Source organism: Rhinatrema bivittatum, chromosome 3 (assembly GCF_901001135.1).
Source record: "Rhinatrema bivittatum chromosome 3, aRhiBiv1.1, whole genome shotgun sequence".
In the NCBI taxonomy this organism is placed as follows: domain Eukaryota; kingdom Metazoa; phylum Chordata; class Amphibia; order Gymnophiona; family Rhinatrematidae; genus Rhinatrema; species Rhinatrema bivittatum.
In genome coordinates this window covers 231922837-231949972 of record NC_042617.1, presented here as the reverse complement: position 1 = coordinate 231949972, position 27136 = coordinate 231922837, and the positions used below count along the sequence as shown (strand labels likewise).

General features: G+C 43.0%; 1 protein-coding gene across 1 annotated transcript in view; it reads left to right on the top strand.

The window, feature by feature from the left end:
• Positions 1-27136, top strand: part of MERTK (MER proto-oncogene, tyrosine kinase) — a 609785-nt gene that overhangs the window by 527081 nt on the left and 55568 nt on the right. Inside the window, exon 16 of the mRNA XM_029594310.1 lies at positions 4154-4263. Within this exon, the coding sequence (XP_029450170.1) occupies positions 4154-4263 (110 nt within the window). The remainder of the gene's footprint in view (positions 1-4153; positions 4264-27136) is intronic.

Sequence of the window (27136 nt, the reverse complement as noted above, 5' to 3'; positions counted from 1 at the left end):
AGAAAAGCTTAAAAAGATAATTTCTAAGTTATATATTATTCTCAATAAAGATCTAGAATCACCGTTATCTCATATTGTTCAATGGGAGAAAGACTTGCAGGTTAAGATAGAACCTCAAGAGTTGTTATCATGTTATAACTCAGCTAAGAAAGGCTCAGTTTCTGCTTTAATAATGGAACAGAATTACAAAATGTTGTACCGTTGGTATCTAACCCCGGAGAAACTACATAAATTCTATCCCTTATCTACAGATATGTGTTGGAGGGAGTGTGGAGTTAAGGGGACATTTCTACATATTTGGTGGGATTGTGTAACTAATACTATACAGGGATATTGGAATATGATAATTGGTCTTATATATGACATAACGGAGGTACATGTCCGTATTCAACCAAAAATATTTCTCCTCAACATATATCCTTCTGAACTCTGTGAGCAGAATACATATTTGATACAACAGGTTATTCAAGCCGCTAGAGCAGAGATTGCAGGCTCATGGAAAAAGCGGGAAGCACCGTCTCGTGCAAGGGTTCTACAACACTTGACAAAAGTATGGTATCTCAACAAGTTGACAGCCATCAGAAGACAACTACTTAAAAAACATCTGTCCCAATGGAATCGATTCGTATTTTGGCGGAATAAACAGACGTATCCATCTGAACTTGACACTGTTCATCCTTCCTGAACCTTCATTCTTCATTCTTCTTCTTCATTCTTCTTGAACATCGGACTGTTAGGGGGACAGGACTTTGGGGATGGGGACATGGCTTAAAATATACATACTGTTTGCACTTTTGATTAATATGTTTGCTGTCGCTATACTTCTCTAGCAGATTTTATTCTGTTTACTGCAATGCAAATATATGTTGTTAGACTTGAAAAATTATAAATAAAAAAAAAAAAACTATGCTCATACACTTTTAAAATAGGTAGTTAAAGTATGCATGTTCAATCCATTCAAATATTCACTTTCAGTGCATTGTATGCATTAGTGTGTAAGCATACATATTCACATAGGGGTAGATTTTCAAAAATGGCGCATTGGCGTACTTTTGTTGGCGCTCCAGGCGCAAACAAAGGTACGCGGGATTTTAGTAGATACGCGCGTAGCCGCGCGTATCCGCTAAAATCCTGGATCGGCGCGCACAAGGCTACCGATTCCGTGTAGCCGGCGCGCGCCGAGCCGCGCAGCCTACCTCCGTTCCCTCCGAGGCCGCTCCGAAATCGGAGCGGCCTCGGAGGGAATTCGCTAACGCCCTCCCCTCACCTTCCCCTCCCTTCCTCTACCTAACCCACCCCCCGGCCCTGTCTAAACCCCCCCCCCTACCTTTGTTGGGGGATTTACGCCTCCCAGAGGGAGAAGTAAATCCCTGCGGGCCGCTGGCGCGCCTAGACGCAACCCGGGGGCGGTTCCGGAGGGCGCGGCCACGCCCCGGACCGCCCGAGCCGAAACCACGCCCCCGGGCCCGCCCCCGAAACGCTGCGTCCCGCCCCGAAAACGGCGCGCCGCTCGGCCCCGCCCCCGACATGCCCCCCCGACATGCCCCCCTCGGAAAACCCCGGGACTTACGCGAGTCCCGGGGCTCTGCGCGCGCCGGTAGGCCTATTGAACATAGGCGCACCGGCGCGCAGGGCCCTGCTCGCGTAAATCCGGGCAGATTTATGCGAGCAGGGCTCTTAAAATCCGCCCCATATGTTCTGGGGTAAAGCTGTGCATATTTTATAATGTGCATGTATAAGATACAAGGAGGTTATAAAATACTATTGTAGATCTTCGTGCGGCCATATACATGCATATACCCTGCTGCATTTAGTTGTTTGAAAGTTATACTCTCTAAAACAGGGGTCGGGAACCCATGGCTCGCGAGCCAGATATGGCTCTTTTGAGGGCTGCATCTGGCTCGCAGACAAGTGTTGCCACACTTTCCCGCTGACCCAGCTGCTCCCCAGTCCTCCTCCGTCCGGGCTTAAAATGCTGTCAGCCCGGGCGGAACGCGGCAGGACAGCTGGAGTCAGCGGCACAGGCGTGCTCTCTTCTTCCCGCCCCCCCCCCCCCCCCCCCGCGGCCCGGAAGAGGAAGTGGAGAGTATCGGGTGCGTGCGCGGCAAGAAGAGGCCACGCTAGTGCGCTCGGCATCGGCCCGAAGAAAAGAAGACTGCAGCGCGGCTCGGAGGAAAATGAAGAGCTTCAACCGCGGCCGATGTGACTCCGCCTCCGCGAGGGCTGAAAATGAAGGAGGTTAGCGTTGGGAGGAGGCTGCTGCTGCCGCGAGTTCCCGGGGTGGGGGAGAGAGAGAGTGAATGAGCGAGCACTCTCTCTCTCCCCCACCCCGGGAAATCGCGGCAGCAGCAGCAGCCTCCTCCCAACTCTGACCTCTGAACCTGTATGTGTAAGTTTGTGATTGAAAACCTGTTTGTGTGAAAGAGTATGTGTGTATGATTGAGATCCTTTGTGTGTGAGAGAAATCATGTGTATGTATGATTAAGAGCCTGTGTGTATAAGTAAGAGAGAGATCATGTGTGTCTGTGTGTGATTGAGAGCTGGTTTAGGTGATGGAGCATGTGAGTATGTGATTGAGAGCCTGTGTTTAAATGAGAGAGAGAGACCATGTGTATCTGTGTGTGATTGAGAGCTGATTTAGGTGAGGGAGCATGTGAGTATGTGATTGAAAGCCTGTGTGTAAATGAGAGAAAGAGAGGACATGTTTGTAAGCATGTGAATGAGAGTCTGTGTGTGAGAGAAAAAGACAGCATGTATTTATGTGATTGAAAGCCTGTGTGTGTGTGTAAGCGTGAAAAGATAGACAGCATGTTTGTAAATGTGTAATTAAGAGCCTATATAAGTGAAAGAGAAAAAGCATGTGATTATGTGAGTGACTGAGAGCATGTGTGTATAGGTGTGTCATTGAGAGCCAGTGTGAGAGAGAGCGCTGGTATGTGACTGAGAGAGGAGAAAGTTCCAAGCAAACCACCCCACCTCCTGCTAATTCAGAACAATCTCAGGACACCTGGATATCAAACGTTCCCAGGTATGCAGAGCAAAAAAATTTTTGTATCCTTATTATTTTTCATTACTGGGTCTTTGTGTCTGTTATTTTGAAATATTTTGTTGGTATCTGGAAATGTTTTATATGAGTTTTTAATTATTGGATATTCCACTCATCAGCTGTTTCGAAATATGTTCTTTTTGTTAGTACAGTTTTACTGCTGATGATTTTATATTTCTTGATTTGTTTTATAAGGATGGGTGATGTTTCTTTTTTCCTTTGTTACACTGCATACAGAGACTCTGGCTTGTTGCAGTTTCCAATTCAGTTTTTTCTGCATGCTTCTTGTTATGCGTTTTGGTCTCTTTATTCTATGTTAGGTGAGGGACAGCACGTGATTCAGGTGAGGTTTTCTGCTGGCGTGTCGTTTCTGTGTAGGACTCTATAGCAGCCTGACTTGGTCCGTTTTCCTAATAGGAGATGTATTGGTGTCTTAAGGCCTGGTGTAATATTTTCAGAGACTTATTGTACTTTAAAAGTGTGATCTTACATAAAATGCACACATTTACTTGTATTTAGTTTTAAACATATTGTATGGCTCTCATGGAATTACATTTTAAAATATGTGGCGTTTATGGCTCTCTCAGCCAAAAAGGTTCCTGACCCCTGCTCTAAAAGGTAGATTTTAAAAGCCTTGCATGCGCAAAAATGGCCACTTACAAGCGTAAGTGGGCCATGTGGGAGCTACACGAATTTTAAATAGCCGGGAAGGGCGCGATTACAATGAGGTACACGTGCCCAGAAAAAGTAGGTGGAAAAGGGGCAGAGCCTTGCGGAAACGAGAGAGAGAGAAAACTATAGCAATGTGGCACAAATAAGATGTGTGAAGAGTATTTTGTAACCTACGTGCATAGGTTATAAAATAGCTTGTATTTTTGTGCATGACAAGATATGTGCGTTTATGGGCACACGCACGGCCCTTTTAAAATCTACCTTTAAATTTTGAATAAGTCTGGAGCCTTCCTCTTCCCCTTCTTTTATAGAAAAAGAGATCCAACTAGGGGGAAAAATGCTTCAAGACATCATGTGCGTTCCATTTAAATATTAATCTGACTAGCCTCTTTCTTTCTGTCATTGAAGTACATGTCCTGCACTCTTTGTTTACAGCATGTGCCACTGCATACCTTGCTGAAGCTAATGATTGACATCGCATTGGGAATGGAATACCTCAGCAACAGGAACTTCCTTCACAGGGACCTGGCTGCTCGAAACTGCATGTGAGTGTTTAAGTTCTGTCTGCCTTGGCCCCATAATTCTCATTGTGCACTGCAGGACTTCAGGCAACCTCCAGAAGTATTTACTTCCATAAAAAAAAACGAAAAACGTTTTGAAACCTTCAGAAATCACAGAGTGAAAGTTTTGTTCAGTTTTCTTTGAAATTTGTGTCATTATCAGGATGAGTGGTGTGAGAGTGAGCCCTTGTTGCTGTGGCATAGTTGACGCAGCATTGTAGGCGAACCTACAAGGCTTACACAGACAGTTGGCAAACGCGCCCTGATGCAGGACAGACTGAAGCTTCGCCTCTACCAGCCGCCTCTCCCACACATTGATCCATTGGGTCCTGGCGGCCGGCAGGACTTAGGTGGTTCCCTAGGGCAGTGGAGGGAGCAAGAGTCCAGAGGTACGCCAGGGTCAGGATAGACAGCAGACTGGAGAGACGAGGAAAAGACTAGTGGTCGGAGCAGGTGGCAGACAAGTGTAGGCAGGGAATAATGCAAGAGGTCAGGCAGTCGTGGTCAGGTCTAGTGCAGGAGGTCAGGCCAAGGATGGATGAAGACACATGAGAGACACTGGACGAGACTGGGATGAGGAGACAATGCTGAACGAGGCAGGCTGGGCAAGGCAAGGCTGGACGAGGTAGGCTGGGCAAGACACAAACAAGAACGCAGGACAATCAAGAGCAACACACTCTGCTTCTTAGGCAGGTGACCCGTTGCTGAGATGGAGGGAAAAATATCACTCCCAGTAACTTGTATCAAAAAGACTATGTAACATTTGCCACTATTCAAGTGCTGTAAGCAATTTTCATAATTTTGTAAACATTTTTCTAACTGAATTTTCTCTGCTCAAAGACCTTTGTTCTTGCAGTGTGATTGTTGTCTGGGTATTTGCACACATGACTTTTTGGGGGGAGTTATCATACATTTTTTGTTCCTTTCTTAAGGCGTTAGGCATCTAGATTTGCATAAATGAACATTTACCCTGCTGAGTGCCTTTAGTTTACCTAAATTCCATTGAAAATTTGCCCAATTCTGGACACTTAAAACTGAGACATGTAAGTCAGGTGCTCAGTTTTGTTTGAATATTGGCCTCTTTGATTTTGGTTTATGGGGCAACTTTCAAACAGTGCATTTTGTGGACTTTGCCCCAAGTTTCAAAGCAAAAGTACACATTTTGCCTTGAAATGTGCAGTAGGTACAAGTAGCCTTTGGCATTTGCATCTGCTTTTTTTTGACAGGTACTTTTTTTTGGAAAATATTGTACTTAGAGTTGAAAATACAATCTACATCTGTTATTTTCATTTCCTGACCATGACTTCCCCCCTGAGAACATCTTTTAATGTGGCTAAAACTATATGCATTGTTGGAAGAGCTCACATTCTTTTAGCTGTGTTGAGGGAGGGCACTTTTCTGATTTACACAGGGTAAATCACTATTTGCCAGCATAAATGACTGTAAAATTTACCCCCTCAATATTTTGTTATAAAGTTTCTTCTCAGGAATTTCATTTCATGTCATTTATTCAACTTGTCTGCTTTGTCATCAGAAAACCCCAAAATGGATTAGAGTAAAATACATATTTAAAAACATTCCAGCATCAACAGTGTCAAATATAAATTACATAACAAATGTGCCCCATTTAACATCATAAAACTAAGAAATTACCCAACCCACCCACAGTTCCCCAATAATAAGATTATAAATCATCCTAAAAACAATATAAAATGACATAACAATATAACCTCCCTACCACCCAACCCAGCATAAAAATGCAATAGACATTTTTCATTCATTCATATCGCACACTCCATAGATTGAAGTGGTTTATGATTAAAACATACATAATAAAATATAGAATTAAAACAAATATAATAAATATATACTAAAAGCATAAAATTAAAATGAACTAGACATACAAAAAATACATTAACACCAGAATTATTATCTGTTCTTGGAAAGGGAAATTAGCTATGCCATATAGATAATTTCAATTCCTGGCTCAAAATCTGGTGTACAGAAAGTGGTTTTAGATATGATGGAGGCTGGGGCATGTATGGAGCAGTAAAAGGTTATATGGTAAGGATAGCCTACCTCTGTCTGTAGCAGGAAGAAGAATGCTGAGAAATTCAGATCATATATTATCAGAAATTGAAACTAGAGAATGGGGGTGGCAGGAGGTGGCCAATGAAATTGGCCTTTCACCCCAAGCAATACAGGAAGAGGGAGGAGAAAATAAAATCAATCAGGAGACTAGGAAGGAGAAGAATTGGAAAGCTATGACCACAAATGCTTGTACTTTTGGCAATGAAATCCTAGACCTGCAGGCCCTAATGGTGGAGGGAAACTTGGACATTGTTGCTGTTAAGGAGGCATGGATTACAGATTCTCATGATTGAGATACAGCCATTCTAGGCTATAACATGTTAAGGAAGGACAGAGAGGACAGGAAAGGGGGAGGAGTAGCTCTTTATGTCAAAAACACTATCCAATCAACTGACCTGCAAGGGACATGGGATAGAGAAGAAGCATTATGGGCCGACCTAAAAAAAGATGGTGCATCCATTTTTACTGGTGTGGTCTATAGGCCTTCAGCTCAAACAGAAGAATTGGACAGAGATCTGGTCGAAGACATCCAAAAGGTGGGACAGAAGGCAGACGTGGTGCTCGGAGATTTTAATCTGCCGGATGTAGACTGGAGAATCCTTTCTGCGTAAGAGAGATAGTGGAGGCCCTTCAAGGGGCTGTGCTAGGACAAATGGTAATGGAACCCACAAGGGAAGGTGATACTTGGCCTGATGTTCACTAATGGAAATGATATCTATAATGTCTGGGTGGGTGCCACCTGAGCACCAATGATCATCAAACTGTATGGTTTGATATCGCAAATAGGATAAGGGAAAGTCACACGAAGACCCAAGTTTTGCTTTAAAAAATACAGACTTTGTCAAAATGCGGACGTACCTGGAGGAAGAACTAGAAGACTGGGAGAAAATGGGGGAGGTGGAGCAACAGTGGGCAAAATTAAAAGGAGTTATTATGAAGGCAAGATATATATATGTTAGAAAAGTAAACAGAAGTAAGAGAATTAAGAAACTGATCTGGTTCTCAAAGGAGGTAGCTGAAAAAAATAAAGGCAAAATGAAGAGCGGTCAAGAAGTATAAGGAATTCCAAAAAGAGGAACACAGGGAGGAATACTTTGTGAAACTGAGGGAAATGAGTAAAGAAATCGGGAAAGCAAAAGTTCAAGTAGAAAAAAGGATTGCCAAAGACGTAAAGCTTGGTGTTAAAACATTTTTCAGATATATCAGAGAAAGAAGGAAGGCTGAAGTGGTATAGTGAAATTGAAAGGCAACCAGGAGCAATGTGTGGAGAGAGATGAAGAAATGGCAGAAATATTAATCAAATATTTCATTTCATTGTTTGCTGAAGAAGACCCTGGAGAAGGACCATTGCTAGTTGACAAGACAATAAATGTGGGTGGAGTAGATGAAACTCTGTTTATAGAAGAGAATATATGGGAAGAGCTAGGAAAACTAGACAAGGACATGGGGCTGTATGAGGTACATCCCAGGATACTGAGTGAGTTCAGAGATGTGGTGGCCAGTCTGCTGAAAGACCTGTTCAATAGAAGACCGATGCCACGAGATTGGAGAAGAGCGGTGGTTGTCCCACTTCACAAGAGTGGAAGCAGAGAGGAGACTGGAAACTACATCTTGGTGGTGTTAAAGTTAATGGAGCTTCTAATGAAGGAAAGGATAGTGAACTATTTCCAGTCTGGTAGGATACTGGACCCAAGGAAGCATGGATTCACCAGGAAAAGGTCCTGTCAGACAGATCTGATTGATTTTTTTGATTCAGTGACTAGAGAATTGGATCAAGGAAGAGCACTAGATGTGATTTACTTGGATTTCAGCAAAGCTTTTGAAATGGTCGTGCATAGGAGATTAGTGAACTAAATGGGAAGCTTGGGTGTGGATACCAACATAGTGGCATGGATTGCAAACTGGTGAATGGATCCTACTCTGAAGAAAGAACGGTGTTAAGCGAAGTGCCACAGGGATCGGTTTTGTAACCGGTTCTGTTCAATATCTTTGGTAGTGACATTGCGGAAGGGTTAGAAGGTAAAGTTTGTCAATTTGAGGATGATGCTAAGATCTGCAACAGAATGGGCATGCCTGAAGGAGTAGAGAGAATGAAAAGTAATTTAGAAAGCGTGAAGAGTGGTTGAGGATTTGACAGCTGGGATTCAATGCCAAGAAGTGCAGAGTCATGCATCTGGGGTGCAGCAATCCAAAAGAACTGTATGTGATGGGGGAGAAAGGCTGATGTGCATGGAGTGGGAGAGTGACTTTGGAGTGATAGTGTCTGCTGATCTGAAGGCGATGAGGTAATGTGATATGGCGATAGCTAAAGCGAGAAGATTGCTAGGATGTATAGAGAGAGGAACAACAAGTAAGAAAAAAGAGGTAGTGATGCCCTTGAACAGGTCCTTGGTGACCGTCACCTGGAGTACTATGTTCAGTACTGGAACCCATATCTCTAAAAGATGGAGACAGGATGGAGGTGGTCTAAAGAAGGGTGACCAAAATGGTGTGGGGACTGTATTGGAACGCTTATGAAGAGAGGCTGAAGGATCTGACTATGTCACCCTGAAAGAGAGGAGGTGCAGGGGGATATGATTCAGACCTTCAGAAAGGATTTAACGATGCACAAACTTTGAACATTTTACGTTGAAAAAGAAATGGTAGAACCAGTGGTCACGAAATAAAAATCTGGGCGGGAAGACTCAGAACCAACATAAGGAAATATTTTTTCACTGAGAGGGTTGTGGATGCCTGGAATGCCTTTCCTGAAGAGGTGGTGAGGATGAAAATAGTAAACAAATTTAAAAGGGCATGGGATGAACACTGTGGATCCCTAAAGGCTTGAGGATAATAATGAAAAGGGCGCATGTGAGTAGCCTGCATGGAGCGGCAGTTAGTTCCCTTAATTAGAAAGCATGGGGGATTACTACCCTTAACCAATTAGCCTTGATTATTTTGACATAACTATAACATCGCTCTTCGCTTTGATGGTGGGGCAGGGAAAAAAGGGTATTGGATTCTGAAGATAGCCAATGCTGGACCCTGACTTTTAAGCTCTGGAGTACTGATATACTTACATTGGGGATAAAGTTTCTACGGCCAAGTCCAAAAGCAAAGACCATTCATGCAACATTGTCTGTATTGTCAGGAAGGTTGCTCAGCACATTGACAGTTGCTTGGTTTTACTTCTAAGTATTACTATCCTTAGCATAAGGCATGGGGGTAACCTGCATGGAACAACAGTTAATACCCTTAACATACACATGGGGGTAACCTGTACGGCGTGGAAGTTACTGCCCTGGGCAGACACTTGGGATAATCTGCATGGAGTGGTAGTTGTTGTCATGGGGAAGCTTGCTGGGCAGACTAGATGGACCATCTGGTATTTTTATGCCAACAATACAATGTTACTATCTGAAATGATAATAATCTGAGGTCATGTCATATGACTGTCCTTTTTTTTACTTCAAATAAATAATTATTTAAATGCCTGTAAAAACAGCCAAGTTTTTAAATCTTTTTTGAATGTTTTTCCATCAGACACTAACCATAATTTCTAGGGCATGGTGTTGCACAATAAAGGTCCCTGTTATGGTTCTGACAGTGGACCCTTGGTCCGAGGTAGAGTTAGCGCCACCTAGGAGAGTAAACCCTCTTAGGTCCCTACCGTCGGAAGGCGAGGCCTGATGATGTAGATGTGGAATGAAGACTTCACCCTGGAAACTCGCGATTCTCCCAGGAGGAACCCATAGGAACCCGGCCACTGGGACTTAGGAGACTCCCTGAAGACCGAAGAAGATCTGGATGCAGGTGCCTCCTGCAGGTCATGGAATCCAGATAGCTAGCGCCTCCAGCAGGTCAAAGTCAATTCAAGTGTTGATATCCGGAGAATGGTCGGAAGCCGGTCCGAGGGTCTAAGCCAGAAGAATGGTCGGAAGCCAGTCCAGGGGTCAAAGCCAGAGGAATGGTCGGCAGCCGGTCCAAGGGTCAAAGCCAGAAAAATGGTCGGAAGCCGGTCCAGGGATCAAAGCCAGAGGAATGGTCGGCAGCTGGTCCAAAGTTCAAAGCCATAAGAATCCATCCAACAAGAGGAGAATCAGGAACAAGGACCAAGAAGAACAGGAACCAGACGAGCAGGCAGCGGACCAAGAACACAAGGCACAGGAACTCACAGGACCAAGAGCCAAGAAACCAAGGCAAGGTCTGAGGAGCAGACCTTGCCTTAAATACCGGAAACCAGGCAGAGTCCCAGGAAGAGGCAGTGATCATTTCCTGTAATGGTCCCTTTAAATTACCCCAGCAGCCACGCACGCGGCTCTAGGAGGCCCGGTGGGGGCGGAGTCAACAGGAAAAGGCGGCCATCTTAGAAGCAGCCACAGCCGCGAAGAGATTTTCAGAGGTGACTGCCGGCTCCCGCGGGCATCCCAAGAGGGGCCTGACGCCACGGGTGAGTGACCGGCCCCGGTCGCGGACCGCCACAGCCGGCAGCCATAACAGTCCCACTACAGATATAGCTCTATCCCTCACCTCATCCATGTGATTTATACCATACCTACCAATGATCTGGAACTAGGTCATATGCTTGCTCAAAAAGCCAAGTTTTTACTTTTTTTCCAGAATGACAACAAATACAATTCCAAATGAACTTCAAGGGGCAACAGATTCCAAGGTATATGAAAAGCTCATGTCATCATGGTGGAGAGCTTCATTTTGGGAAATATAGGCACTGTCAAAGTCCTCTGAAGGAAATATTGATATAATATTGACAGGTAGTTAGGGATGCCTGTTGAAAGTATTTTAAACAATATTAAGAATATTTTAAATTGCAATCTTTATGGCATAGGAAGGCAATGCAGCCCTTGCAAAATAGGGAAGACATATTGTGAACATTTTTTCCTTTGATTAAATGAGCTGCTGTATTCTGGAGCAGTGTTAACCTGTTCAGACTAATACCAGGTAGATAGAGCCCATTACAGTGATCCATTTTGCCCAAAATCAGGGTATGCACCACCATCAGTAAGTTTTTTTGGGTCACATGTATATTAGCATCTGGCAAATGTACATCAGCAACTCATCACATGCGAGATTTGAACTAACATTGCAAGTTGAGGGTTCAAATGGACACCCAAGGAGCACACAGATTCCTTTGAGTTCAACATGTAACCCGCAAAAGATTTGTAAAAGCTTCCTCACATACCTTTTAACTCACAATGGTTCAGACTTCAAAGGATTTAACATCAACTTGGTTCGTATCATCCACCAAACAAGTATTCAAATTAGCAACCGCAGATTGCTGGTCCACACCCATAGGTAATAACAATTGTAGAGGGTCAACAGGAAGATGGACAGTTACTACTGAATCCTTTTATTAAGCTCACCAAAGGTGCCATGTAGACATTTAAAAGTAAAGATGCTAATATGAGCCCTGAGGAACTCGATATAATAATGGATATGGGGTAGATTGTACAGTATTCCACAACACACCGCATCCTGTAAGAAATGATGCTAATCACTTCAATACTAGACCTCTCATCCTTACATCCTTAACCACTGCCATTGACACAGCATTGTTACAGTGGCTTAAGTCCAACAAGATAACAAGGAATGCTGTCTTCATCAGCTTTTATTTCTATCTTATTTACTAGATCCAAAAGAATCATTTTTGTGCCATGTCCGGCCCAAAAGCTAGATTGGTAAGGGAAAACAAATTCCTGACAATTTCACTTAGTCTAATAATTGTTTAAAAACCACCCTTTCTTTAAACTTACCCAAGAAGGGCAGATGAGATAGCATACACGTAGTTAGCTTATGTCGCAGAGTCAGCCTTTTTTTTTTAAATTTAGAATTGGTCTAATCACTGCCTTTTTCAAGCTCTCAGGCAGATTACCTTGCTTGAGGGAACAATTTACAGTATCCATAATGTATGGTAGTAGCCCCTTTCCTTTATTTAGAAGGTAGCACATGTAAGTGACAGGTGGTAGCTTTTGCTTCTTGGAGAAGGTTATTTTATTTCTGTAATGATACTGTTGTGATCGTGAGTGTGAGCCCCTCTTGCTGTGGCACAATTGATGCAACCTCAGGGGCAGGGCTTGAGCTGAAGACAGATGTGGAGCTGAAGACTGTGGCAGAGGCTGAAGCTGAAGACTATGGATGTGAATCCTTTTTTGACGATTTAAAATATCATCCGATATATTTTAAATCGTCAAAAATCGTTAGAGGCGATATTCAATAGGAATTCCCCCGATTTATCGTCAAAAATCGTAAATTGGGGGAAGGGGGAGGGGAAGGGGAAGGGGAGGGCGGGAAAACCGGCACACTAAAACATCCCTAAAACCCACCCCGACCCTTTAAAATAAATCCCCCACCCTCCCGAACCCCCCCAAAATGTCTTAAATTACCTGGGGTCCGGTGGGGGGGTCCTGTTGTGATCTTCCACTCTCGGGCCACGGGTGCGTTGATAGAAATGGAGCTGGCGCTAACTTTGCCCTGTCATATGACAGGGCAAAGGTAGCGCCGGCGCCATTTTGCTTCCTGTCCCCCGACGTCACGAGCGTAGGAGATCGCTCCCGGACCCCCGCTGGACTTTTGGCAAGTCTTGTGGGGGTCAGGAAGCCCCCCCAAGCTGGCCAAAAGTCCCTGGGGGTCCAGCGGGGGTCCAGGAACGACCTCCTGCACTCGAATCATGTTGCCGTATGGCCGGCGCCATTTTGCAAAATGGCGCCGGCCATATTGCAAAATGGCACCGGCCGTACGGCAACACGATTCGAGTGCAGGAGGTCATTCCCAGACCCCTGCTGGACTTTTGGCAAGTCTTGTGGGGGTCAGAAGGCCCCCCAAAGCTGGCCAAAAGTCCCTGGGGGTCCAGCGGGGGTCCGGGAGCGATCTCCTACGCTCGTGACGTCGGGGGACAGGAAGCAAAATGGAGCTGGCGCTACCTTTGCCCTGTCATATGACAGGGCAAAGGTAGCGCCGGCGCCATTTCTATCAACGCACCCGTGGCCCAAGAGTAGAAGATCACAACGGGACCCCCCCCCCACTGGACCCCAGGTAATTTAAGACATTTTGGGGGGGTTCGGGAGAGTGGGGGATTTATTTTAAAGGATCGGGGTGGGTTTTAGGGATGTTTTAGTGTGCCAGTTTTCCCACCCTCCCCCGATTTACACGATATTTAAAAAAAAAAAACCGCAACGATCCGATTCCCTCCCCCCCCAGCCGAAATCGATCATTAAGACGATCGATCACACGATTCACATCTCTACTGAAGACAAGGACTGTGGTAGAGGCTGAGGCTGAAGACTGTGACAGAGACTGAAACTGAAGATGAGGACTGTGACAGAGGCAAAAGCTGAAGAAGAGAACTGTGGCAGAGGCCAAGGCTGAAGATGAAGACTGTGGCAGAGACTGAAGCTGAAGATGAGGACTGTGACAGAGACTGAAGCTGAAAACAAGGCAAGGCTGAAGGCAAGGCAAGGCTGAAGACAAACTTGGACAACCTTTGCTGAGGCAAAGAAGAACATCGGGGCGGCCCTTTTATAGGGCAAAGAGTCACAATGTCATCCAAGGGCGCCATGGCGGGTCCTTTAAGATAATGAACTTTGAGTGTATGTGCGCTTAAGGGAAGTCCAGAGGCAGTGATCCTAGCAGTGTAACACCATAGTGAGGACTGCTGGTCCCAGAGTGAATGCAGCCACTTGCAGGGCTGTCCTACAAGCAGCAAAACATAACAATACCCACTCCTCTAAGTCCCCCCCCCCCCCCAAGCCTCTTTTCTTTGGGTTCTGGGGAGGCATTGAAGGTACTGAGGGGGGACATGATAGAGGTCTTTAAGATCATGAGAGGTCTTGAACGAGTAGATGTGAATCGGTTATTTACACTTTCGAATAATAGAAGGGACTAGGGGGCATTCCATGAAGTTAGCAAGTAGCACATTTAAGACTCATCGAAGAAAATTATTTTTCACTCAACGCACAATAAAGCTCTGGAATTTGTTGCCAGAGGATGTGGTTAGTGCAGTTAGTGTAGCTGGGTTCAAAAAAGGGTTTGGATAAGTTCTTGGAGGAGAAGTCCATTAACGGCTATGAATCAAGTTTACTTAGGGAATAGCCACTGCTATTAATTGCATCAATGGACTTCTCCTCCAAGAACTTATCCAATCCTTTTTTAAACATAGCTACACTAACTTCACTAACCACATCCTCTGGCAATAAATTCCAGAGTTTAATTGTGTGTTGAGTGAAAAACAACTTTCTCCGATTAGTTTTAAATGTGCCACATGCTAACTTCAGGGAGTGCCCCCTAGTCTTTCTATTATCCGAAAGAGTAAATAACCGATTCAAATTAACCCATTCTAGACCTCTCATGATTTTAAACACCTCTATCATATCCCCCTCAGCCATCTCTTCTCCAAGCTGAAAAGTCCTAATCTCTTTAGTCTTTCCTCATAGGGGAGCTGTTCCATTCCCTTTATCATTTTGGTCGCCATTCTCTGTATCTTCTCCATCGCAACTATATCTTTTTTAGATGCGGCGACTAGAATTGTACACAGTATTCAAGGTGTGGTCTCACCATGGAGCGATACAAAGGCATTATGACATTTTCCGTTTTATTCACCATTCCCTTTCTAATATTTCCCAACATTCTATTTGCGTTTTTGATTGCCGCAGCACACTGAACCGATGATTTCAATGTGTTATCCACTATGACGCCTAGATCTCTTTCTTGGGTGGTAGCTCCTAATATGGAATCTAACATTGTGTAACTATAGCATGGGTTATTTTTCCCTATATGCATCACCTTGCACTTAACCACATTAAATTTCATCTGCCATTTGGATGCCCAATTTTCCAGTCTCAGAAGGTCTTCCTGCAATTTATCACAATCTGCTTGTGATTTAACTACTCTGAACAATTTTGTATCATCTGCAAATTTGATAACCTCACTTGTCATATTTCTTTCCAGATCATTTATAAATATATTGAAAAGTATGGGTCCCAATACAGATCCCTGTGGCACTCCACTGCCCACTCCCTTCCATTGAGAAAATTGTTCATTTAATCCTACTCTCTGTTTCCTGTCTTTTAGCCAGTTTGTAATCCACGAAAAGACATCGCCACCTATCCCATGACTTTTTACTTTTGCTAGAAGCCTCTCATGAGGAACTTTGTCAAGAGTTTTTGAACGGTCAGCAGGATTACAAGATGCTAGGGTTACTGATGAAGTCTCAGAACATAAGCTGGGACAGGATGTCTACTGGGGTGGCAGATCTAGTACTTCAGGTGAGGTGGTCCAGAGCGCAGCACCTGGAGATAAGTACAAGGCAGCGCAATGCTCTTGGCAGGATGGACCCATTGGGAGATCTGTAAGGTGCTCCTGTCAATGGATGGTTGATGGAGTCTGAGCCAGAGTAATCCAAGTACAAGAGGGCTGGATGCCTTAGGTAGCACATAGAACTGGAGAGTTTCTTGGTGGGACTCACATGACCAGGTAAGGGTTCTGTGTAGATGGAAGAAATAACACAAGGAGTGTTCAAACTGGTAGTAAGATATCTACACTTATGTAACATCGATTCCTGAATAAAGTTGTCCACTGCACCGGAGTCTACTAAGGCTTAAGTTTGAACTGAGTGTTTTTCGAATGTGAGGGACACCGTTATCATTAATTGTGGGGAGGACACAGGGTGGTGAAAAACTGACATCTGAAGTACACTTCTCCTAACGGGGGTGTCTGGGGTATCGGGACAACAGCTAACAAAATGTCCTTGCACTGCACAGCAGAGGCAGAGATTGTGTAGTCTTCGCCTTTCTTTTTCATCAACCGAAAATCATGTACTGCCCACTTGCATATGACCCTTGCTGGCTCTGAGTGGGCTGCAAGGGAATCAGATAGCTGAGGGCCCTCAGGCATAGTCTGAAGGGAGGCTTTCCTCTCTTAAGCTTTTTCCTGAAATCTCAGATCTATTCAAATAGCCAAGTGCTTCTAGGGATGGGTGGAGGTCATGAGCTGCTAGTTTGTCTTTTATTCTTTCAGATAAACCTTGCCCAAAAATGGCAGTTTGGCTATCTTCATCCCAATATTCAGAGGCCAAGGTACAAAATTCCACTGCATACTCACCTACTGAGCGGGTGCCTTGACAGATACGAAGAAGTTCTGTGACAGCAGATGAGACACATCTGGTTTGGTCAAAGATCAGGCAAAACAGTTGTATGACATTGTCCAACTTCACGAGAAGTAGGTCATCTTCTTCCCATAAGGGAAAGGCCCAGGCGAGAGCGGGACTGTCTAACAAGGAAAAGATATACGTAATCTTGACACGATCAAAAATCAAAAAGGGCCGGTTGTAACTCGAAATGCATTTTGCAAATATTAAGGAGCCCTCTGCACCCCTTAGGGTCACCACTATACCTTGGAGGTGGTGGGAGTTGAATCATAGATTCCACTGTCCAGATGGGTGCCAGCACAGGAGTCACCAAAGCTGGTACTGGGAGAGAACCCAGACATTGGGCTTGCATCATATATAAATGCTGAGACAAGGTCTGTAGTAAGCCATTTACATGGTTGAGTTGCTGCTAAGCCTGTTGCATGAACCTGTTCAAGAGACCATTCAATTTGGTTTTTTGCTCCTGCATCTGGGTGACCAAAGCAGCAATGGCCTGTTGAAGAGACGCGAACACCAAGATCATAGCCTTGGCAACCTGTTGCAAGCATGAGCATGAGCCATTCTTGCAGTGGCACAACTGATGCAACCTGAGGGGCAGGGCCCTAAGGTTTGCCTAACAGTGGGTGAACATGTTTTTGCATGGGCCAGATTAGGAGAAAGTCCAGCAAACTGTAATTATGGACAAAGCCAGCTTGGACGAAGGATGGAGCTGAAGACAGACGTGGAGCTGACAACTGTGGCAGAGGCTGACACTGAAGATGAGGACTGTGGCAGAGGCTGAGATTGAAGAATGTGGCAGAGGCTGAAGCTGAAGACAAGGATTATGGGAGAGGCTGAGGCTGAAGATGAGGACTGTGGCAGAGGCTGAGACTGAAGACTGGCAGAGGCTGAGGCTGAAGACGAGGACTGTGACAGAAGCTGAGGCTGGAGACGAGGACTGTGGCAAAGGCTGAGGTTGAATACTGTGGCAGAGGCTGAAGGCGAGGATTGTGGGAAAGGCTGAGGCTGAAGACGAGGACTGTGGTAGAGGCTGAGGCTGAAGTCTGTGGCAGAGGCTGAAGCTGAAGATGAGGACTGTGACAGAAGCTGCAGCTAAAGCTGAAGGCAACACAAGCTGAAGACAAAGCTGTGACTGAAGGCAGACTTGGACGACCTTTGCTGAGGCAAAGAAGAACATCAGGGAGGCCCTTTTATAGGGCAAAGAGTCACAACGTCATCCTGATGCAGTTCCTTTAAGAGAACGAACTTTAGGCGCGCGTGCACCTAGGGAAAATCCAGAAGTAGCAATCCTAGCAGTGTTCAACAAGCAGCAAAACATAAGAGATACCTGATGAAACTCCCTCAAATTTCCCTGTGCTTCATTAGTGTCTCTGTTTTTGTCAATCCTCAGAACATATAATAATTGCATGCATTTTGCCTTTTGGGTAGGCTATAGCAAAAGATCATCTCTGGATCCATTCCCAAACTGAGAACTAAGATTCTGGTCCAGTCTAACTTTAAGCTCCAGGATCTTTTGAGCAAAGAAACATTAATTTATTTATTTTTTTTATAATTTAATCTTTATTCAATTTTTATAATTTGTGACATATTACAGTCATTTACAGAATACGAATGTCTAAGTAGTGAAAACTACAATCAAACATTAGGAAGTATGAACAAGAAGAAATCACAAAACCTTTACACATTCACTTAGACATTCTAAATACTATGAAATCGAAGGAATCAACTTATTAATTTGAGCAAATATCAAAGCAATAATTATTCATATATATGCTGGAACATTATACCCCATTTCCAATACTATACGAATACTTTTATTCAGGACCCATTTCCCCCAACAAATTCTTAGCCTCCAAACATTTTTTTAAATCCAGTGGTTCATAATAGATGTAATTTACGTTGTTTAATTTTACCATACATTTACTAGGGTAACGGATAGTCATCTGAGCACCCTCTTTGTCTGCTAATTGTTTTAAAGCAAGAAACTCTTTTCTCCTACTCTGAGTAACTCTAGTTACATCTGGAAAAATCCAGATTAACTGGTTGTAATATTTAATGGATCTATTCCTCAAAAACAATTTAAGCACTAGATCCCTATCAGAGGGAAAGATAAACTTAACAAGTACTGTTCCTCTCTTTTGAATAATTTCTTCATTTGATGTTTCTAACAATTCTGTAAGATTTAATAATCCTTGTTGTTGATCTGGTTGATCCTTTTGTTCTTTCCCTCCTCTTTCAGGTAGGAAACATTTATAATCATTATAACACATCAGTCTCTATGGATATTTTGTGACTACAGGTCTTCCCAAATCATAAACAACTCTGAATAAGGCAGCAGACCGATTGTTTGCTATAGTCAGTCAGCTGGTAATATATTGCCTCTTAGCCTGCCTAATAGCTGACTGAAATTCTCTGCACTTGGCCTTAAGTTGGTTCAGGTTCAGGGAGGACTTATGCTTTCTCCACCATCTCTCTACGTATTTGATGCTTTAGTAAGCAAACATTCTCCATAAACTAAGGTGATCGTTTCTACCTTCTAACTTGCAGCAACTCTTCTGGGACCCACTGATCAAACAAGCATGTAAAAACATATTCCATTTCCCTATTCCTTCTTCCAAGAATAACCTCTATATTAATTTGATCTAGTAGCTCCCTCAAAGGTCAATATTCCTTTTTGAGAGCTTTCTGGTCACTATCCTCTATCCTCCCAGGCACTGACTATCACAAGAAACTCTAGCAAAAAATGATATAGTGGTCTGACCAAGTCCTTAAACTAGAGCTTGGTTCGATACAATCCCTTCTAGCAATAAATATCCTAGATTTTATATAGCCAACTTGCTTTTCCAACAATTGTTCAAACCCTAAGTTCTTTAAGGAACTATAAAAATCCTCTGACTGCTCATCCCCCTGCCCTATCAATATCTGTTTCATGATTTCAAAGCTGGGTGACTACTTTCAATATCTTTATGGTGAAAATGGGAAAATACGGTGAGCCAGAGCTCATGTTTTTCTTTGATCCTCTGGAGTGAATGTGGGCCACATGCTGAAGGTGCTAGGCATCGGCCATCATAGTTCTTCTCATGCCAGGCCTCAGAGTGTCATGGAGATGAATACTTTCAGTAGGGTTATGTGTTTAAATGTACTGATATGTTCTAAATTTGAATGAAAAACAGTTAAATCCAAAACAATTCAATTAACATAGGCAAGCAATAGTAAGAGGAAAATAAATGTACTTTAAATATGACAAAATAACAAACACGCCTTAAATCTTGGTTTCATCTTTGTACATACTGTAAAAACAACAAAACCTCTGAAATGCAGAAAATCACAAGCCCTCAGTTAAACCACAATGGTCCCAAAACCAGTGATAATTTGTTAGTTTCCCCAACATTGCATCAGCAGAAACTTCATATCTAATTTAGAAAACATAAACATCTGCAGCATAGAATTAAATGTTGTGGTTATTTAGGGGTCAGATATTGTGACAGAGCCTTTCATAGCATGGAAACCCATTTGTTGTTCATGTTTGACTGTGCACGTGTCAAAGCAGTGAGTTAGTAGAGGAAGAGGGAAGTTTAGAAGCATAGAGAGAAGGGAACAGAGAAGAAAGTGAAAAAGGAAGGATCGGGGACAGAAAGAAAGGAGTCATGGAGATCAGGGAGGAAAAAGTTTACCAATGAGAAAGAAAAAAAAGAAAACAGAATGTGACAACTGAGGTGGAGAATCAAATATGAAACAAGCCCACAAAAGATTAGAAATTGTTTAGTGTGGTTTTGTGGTGTAGTGAGATTGAACTTTCTTTATATGACAGATTCATAATTAAAATTCATAGTCAGTCTCCATGCTAAACAGGGTTTTTAAAGTGATTTGATTGGTTTTTATTTTGACTGTGCTTTAAGCCACTTGGTCCTGAACTCTTCCAGTTCTGTTCAGCTTTATAGGACCCATCACTATGGGACTTCAAAGTCCAAATCAAAATGTGAAGGTTTCTAGAACTTCGTCATCTTTCTTCTGAGAGTGCCTCCCTACTTAGTTTTGTCTTTAAAATAAAAGCAGAGGAAGACTCAGAAAGTGCCCATGGGCAAAGAATCCATCCCACAGCATACAGTCAGATTCCTATTATGTGCTCTGTGCTGTGGGATGATTTGTTATGCTTTCTGGATCTGTGTGTCCTTTTATTGTAAAGGCAAAAGTATGTAGGGAGGCATTCTCAGCAGAAACATAGTTTAAAACTATAGAAACCCCCACATTTTGATGTGAACTTTGAAATCCTATTGTGGTTGTTCCTATGAAATTTTCAGCCGAGGAGAATTGGAAGAGTTCAGGTCTCAGTTGCTTACAGCACAGCCTAAACATTAAAACTGATCAAACCACTTTAAAGAGCTACTGTTAGGTGGGAATATATTTCACTATTAATTGTTAGCATGCATCTGCTATGCAAGGAAAGTTAAAAATTCTCAGTGCATTACAGCATCAAACATACCACACTACATGCTCGCTAATTTTTTTGTCTTGTTTCATTATTCGGTTCCCCATCTCAGTGGTCACCTTCTGGGTTCTAATTATTCCCAGAATGCACTTCTTCCACTGTTGGGAAACAAACCAGGGACAGCTACAAGAATTTTATTTAAACAATGGTCCTTTGTGAGCACCTCTGGGTTCCCCTATTATCCTTTCCTTTTAAAAGCAAGAAACATACTAGCAAGCCTCAGGGGTCAGATACAGTCAGGGCATTCACACTTCTGTGGCTGTGACAAGAGCTGCAGAATCAGTTCCTTACTAAGGGGCCAATGCAATATTATTGGCGGGGGGGGGGGGGCACCATACAATATGCAAATTAGGGGGTCGTGCTAGCTAACGCGACCCCGCAGTTACCGGCGGTCTGCGGGTTATGAACACCAATGCCGATAAACGGCATCGGTTTTCATTACTGCAGCCGGCCGGTTATGAAAACTGACGCCGACCATATCGGCATCGGTCTTCAAAGTGGCCGGCAGAGAATTTTTTTCTTTTTTTTTTACTTTTAAAAAAGTACAGAAAAGCAGTTTTTTCTGCTTTTCTGTACTTTTTTCAGTGTGCTCAGCTATTAACGCCTACTCCAGGCAGGCATTAATAGCTGAGCGATAAATGTGCGTCTGAAACGCACATTTATTTTTTGCATTTGGAGTGAATGAGTAATAGCCTCATTCAAATGCATTTGCATGTCATGAACGCTAACTCATTCACTCCGTGTCGGATGCACGTTAAATAGGCGCTAATCCCCCTATTGCATTGGGGTGGATTAGCGCCTATTTAACACGCGTCCGACAGTGGGTTAAACAGTGCGCTCGGCTGAGCACACAGTATTGCATCAGCTCCTTTGAAATTATGGTCTCTGCTGCCTAACTGATCAATTTTCATAGTGTCGCATACATTTTTTTTCCCTATCTTGCTGTTACAGCTTTCACTGCTGTTCTACACCTGGCCAGAATTCCCTGTGATAGAAGGGTGCTGGTCTAATCAGCAGGTACAGAGCAGAAGAGGGGGCTGGAAGATGTTGCCGGCAGGATGCTGTCAGGGAGATGTCATTGGGGAGGGGAAGGAAGACTGTAGAGCAGAGGACAGATTAAAGTAGCACAGAAGAGGAGAAAGAAAAGAAGCAAAGAGAAGATATGGAGAGTCCATGAAATGGTTAGAAAGAAGGATGCTAAAACCGGAGATAAAGGACAGGGGCAATTGGGGTAGGAGCTACATGTATCTAATAATGCTATAGAAATTAGTAGTAGAGAAGGAGACTGTTAGAAGGAATGAGAGACTAGAATAGAACAAGGAGGAGAGACTGGATGGAAAGGGGAGGTGAGGATAAAAAAAGCATCTCCGGAAGGGAGAGAGAGTGGCAATGGCTGAAGAGGATAGGGTAACAGAGAAGGGACAGAGGAAAGAGAAATGGTGAAACAAAATAATAAAACAGAATTGAAATGAAGAAAGGGAAGAAGTAAGGAAAATATTTAAAAAGCAATATTGACATAACAAAGACTGGAAAACAATTTTATTGATGTGTTTTCTGATCCAGAAGGGTTTTCCCATTCCATTTTATTTCTAGTGTAGTTAGAATCAGGACTGGGATCTGGTGCCATGAACTTTCATTGCAAAATTATCTGGGGATTTTCCCCCTGTTTTATATGCCTCCCCAAATCAACATAGCTAGTCTGATCATTGCAGTGATGGTCCTGGGCCAGGGGCCATGGAATTGGATTCCTTCCACAACCCTGCAATCATGGCACTGAATCTGGCCACTAGGCGGTCCTCTTAAACAATGGCCATGATGCCCTGTGCAGCATTCCCAGCCCCAGCCAAACTGAGGAACAGAAGACCTGACTTGCTGATCAAATGAGACCTTCCACATGGCAGTGCAGCATGAGCCTCTGGGCCAGCCCCCATTTTATTTTTTAATGGAAAATGTTTCCCATATTGGTGGCACATTGATTTGATGTGTGCCAAACTTTTTATAGCATTTCTGCCTCCTGGCTTTTTCCACTTTCATTTTTGTTTCTTTTGTGTGGAGGTATAAGGGTAAATACCATAGCTACCCTCTTCTGCTGTGATGCCTATTGTAAAAATACAATCCTAGAGGCGCAGTCCATATGTATTCCGCGCATTAAGAAAGGTGGAAGGAAGGCAAAACGATTACCGTCATGGTTAAAAGGTGAGGTGAAAGAGGCTATTTTAGCCAAAAAACATCCTTCAAAAATTGGAAGAAGGATCCATCTGAAGAAAATAGGATAAAACATAAGCATTGTCAAGGTAAGTGTAAAACATTGATAAGACAGGCGAAGAGAGAATTTGAAATGAAGTTGGCCATAGAGGCAAAAACTCATAATAAAAACTTTTTAAAATATATCCAAAGCAAGAAACCTGTGAGGGAGTCTGTTAGACCATTAGATGACAGAGGGGTTAAAGGGGCTCTTAGGGAAGATAAGGCCATTGCAGAAAGACTAAATGAATTCTTTGCCTCCGTGTTTACTAATGAGGATGTTGGGGAGATACCAGTTCCGGAGATGGTTTTCAGGGGTGATGACTCAGACGAACTGAACGAAATCACTGTGAACCTGGAAGATGTAGTAGGCCAGATTGACAAACTAAAGAGTAGCAAATCACCTGGACCGGATGGTATGCATCCTAGGGTTCTGAAGGAACTCAAAAATGAAATTTCTGATCTATTAGTTAAAATTTGTAACCTATCATTAAAATCATCCATTGTACCTGAAGACTAGAGGGTGGCCAGTGTAACCCCAATATTTAAAAAAGGCTCCAGGGGCGATCCGGGTAACTATAGACCAGTGAGCCTGACCAGTTCCGGGAAAAATAGTGGAAACTATTCTCAAGATCAAAATCGTAGAGCATATAGAAAGACATGATTTAATGGGACACAGTCAACATGGATTTACCCAAGGGAAGTCTTGCCTAACAAATCTGCTTCATTTTTTTGAAGGGGTTAATAAACATGTGGATAAAGGTGAACGGGTAGATGTAGTGTATTTGGATTTTCAGAAGGCGTTTGACAAAGTCCCTCATGAGAGGCTTCTACGAAAACTAAAAAGTCATGGGATAGGAGGCGATGTCCTTTCGTGGATTACAAAACTGGTTAAAAGACAGGAAACAGAGAGTAGGATTAAATGGTCAATTTTCTCAGTGGAAAAGGGTAAACAGTGGAGTGCCTCAGGGATCTGTACTTGGACCGGTGCTTTTCAATATATATATATAAATGATCTGGAAAGGAATACGACGAGTGAGGTTATCAAATTTGCGGATGATACAAAATTATTCAGAGTAGTTAAATCACAGGCAGACTGTGATTCATTACAGGAGGACCTTGCAAGACTGGAGGATTGGGCATCCAAATGGCAGATGAAATTTAATGTGGACAAGTGCAAGGTGTTGCATATAGGGAAAAATAACCCTTGCTGTAGTTACACGATGTTAGGTTCCATATTGGGAGCTACCACCCAGGAGAAAGATCTAGGCATCATAGTGGATAATACTTTAAAATCGTTGGCTCAGTGTGCTGCAGCAGTCAAAAAAGCAAATAGAATGTTAGGAATTATTAGAAAGGGAATGGTTAATAGAACGGAAAATGTCATAATGCCTCTGTATCGCTCCATGGTGAGACCGCACCTTGAATACTGTGTACAATTCTGGTCGCCGCATCTCAAAAAAGATATAGTTGCGATGGAGAAGGTACAGAGAAGGGCAACCAAAATGATAAAAGGGATGGAACGGCTCCCCTATGAGGAAAGGCTGAAGAGGTTAGGGCTGTTCAGCTTGGAGGAGAGATGGCTGAGGGGGGATATGATAGAGGTCTTTAAGATCATGAGAGGTCTTGAACGAGTAGATGTGACTCAGTTATTTACACTTTCGAATAATAGAAGGACTAGGGGGCATGCCATGAAGTTAGCAAGTAACACATTTAAGACTAATCTGAGAAAATTCTTTTTCACTCAATGCACAATAAAGCTCTGGAATTTGTTGCCAGAGGAGGTGTAGCTGGGTTCAAAAAAGGTTTGGATAAGTTCTTGGAGGAGAAGTCCATTAATGGCTATTAATCAATTATACTTAGGGAATAGCTACTGCTATTAATTGCATCAGTAGCATGGGTTCTTCTTAGTGTTTGGGTAATTGCCAGGTTCTTGTGGCCTGGTTTTTTGGCCTCTGTTGGAAACAGGATGTTGGGCTTGATGGACCCTTGGTCTGACCCAGCATGGCAATTTCTTATGTTCTTATGTTCTTATGAAGTGATGGCATGATTGTGAACTTCAGCACTGCAGCTGGGAACATATTGGAGTTGCCAACTCTGGGCATTTCTATTGTTAGCAATCTGATTGGTTATATCCTCCACCTCAGAAGTTCCGCAGCTGACCAAGCCCTCTTGTCTAACTGCGAAACTTACTAACACCATGGAAACTGACCCAATGGATGTCTGGCTTTGTGGGAGTTCTTTTTAATTCAGTGGGGGAATTCTCTTTGAGGGTGGACTATGCTGGGGTGTATTATTGTGGAGTGGGTGTTGGACAGTGGTGTTTTCTTGTGGGAGACAATTTCTTCCTTAGTAGAAAGCACTCTGATCTCCCCTTTCATGGTCTGCATTGAGGGGTGAGCAGGGAAAGACCACAGCTAAGAAGAAGGCATGCTTTGTTGCTGTCTGCTTTGGAAGACCTGCAAGCTTCTCCCAATTTAGGCAACATTTTTCCTGATTTGTCTTTTCTGGTCATAGAGTTGTCTAATGAACTTTCTATGGATAGGAGAAATTTGGGGAAACCTGCAGCACCTATGGCAATCACCCTGGAAATGTTATGGCTTGACTTGGTGAATGTTTCCATAGTTACCCAGAGAAAATTCTTTGGAGGTAGGGAGAGTGGAGGGCCAAACACAAAGAAAGAAGGATATACAAAAAACAAAATCAAAGTAGAAATAGTTACCAGAACAGACATTTAATTAATAATAATTTAACTTTGAAATTACAAATAGAAGTAAGGAAACACAAGAATAGAAATAGATACAAAAGCACAGAAATAAAAATAATCATAAAAAGTAAAGTATTTGAAATAATCATTGTATATTTGTTAAACTTATTCTCCTCAGGGATCTGTATTGGGACCCTTACTTTTCAATATATTTATAAATGATCTGGAAAGAAATACGACGAGTGAGGTAATCAAATTTGCAGATGATACAAAATTGTTCAGAGTAGTTAAATCACAAGCAGATTGTGATAAATTGCAGGAAGACCTTGTGAGACTGGAAAATTGGGCATCAAAATGGCAGATGAAATTTAATGTGGACAAGTGCAAGGTGATGCATATAAGGAAAAATAACCCATGCTATAGTTACACAATGTTAGGTTCCATATTAGGTGCTCCTACCCAAGAAAGAGATCTAGGCGTCATAGTGGATAACACATTGAAATCGTCGGTTCAGTGTGCTGCAGCAGTCAAAAAAGCAAACATAATGTTGGGAATTATTAGAAAGGGAATGGTGAATAAAACGGAAGATGTCATAATGCCTCTGTATCCCTCTATGGTGAAACCGCACCTTGAATACTGTGTACAATTCTGGTCGCTGCATCTCAAGAAAGATATAATTGCAATGGAGAAGGTACAGCGAAGGGCGACCAAAATGATAAGGGGAATGGAACAGCTCCCCTATGAGGAAAGATTAAAGAGGTTAGGACTTTTCAGCTTGGAGAAGAGACGGCTGAGTGTGGATATGATAGAGGTGTTTAAAATCATGAGAGGTCTAGAACGGATAGATGTGAATCTGTTATTTACTCTTTCAGATAGAAGAAAGACTAGGGGGCACTCCATGAAGTTAGCATGTGGCACATTTAAAACTAATCGGAGAAAGTTCTTTTTCACTGAACGCACAATTAAACTCTGGAATTTGTTGCCAGAGGATGTGGTTAGTGCAGTTAGTATAGCTGTGTTTAAAAAAGGAGTGGATAAGTTCTTCGAGGAGAAGTCCATTACCTGCTATTAATTAAGTTGACTTAGAAAATAGCCACTGCTATTACTAGCATCAGTAACATGGAATAGACTTAGTTTTTGGGTACTTGCCAGGTTCTTATGGCCTGGATTGGCCACTGTTGGAAACAGG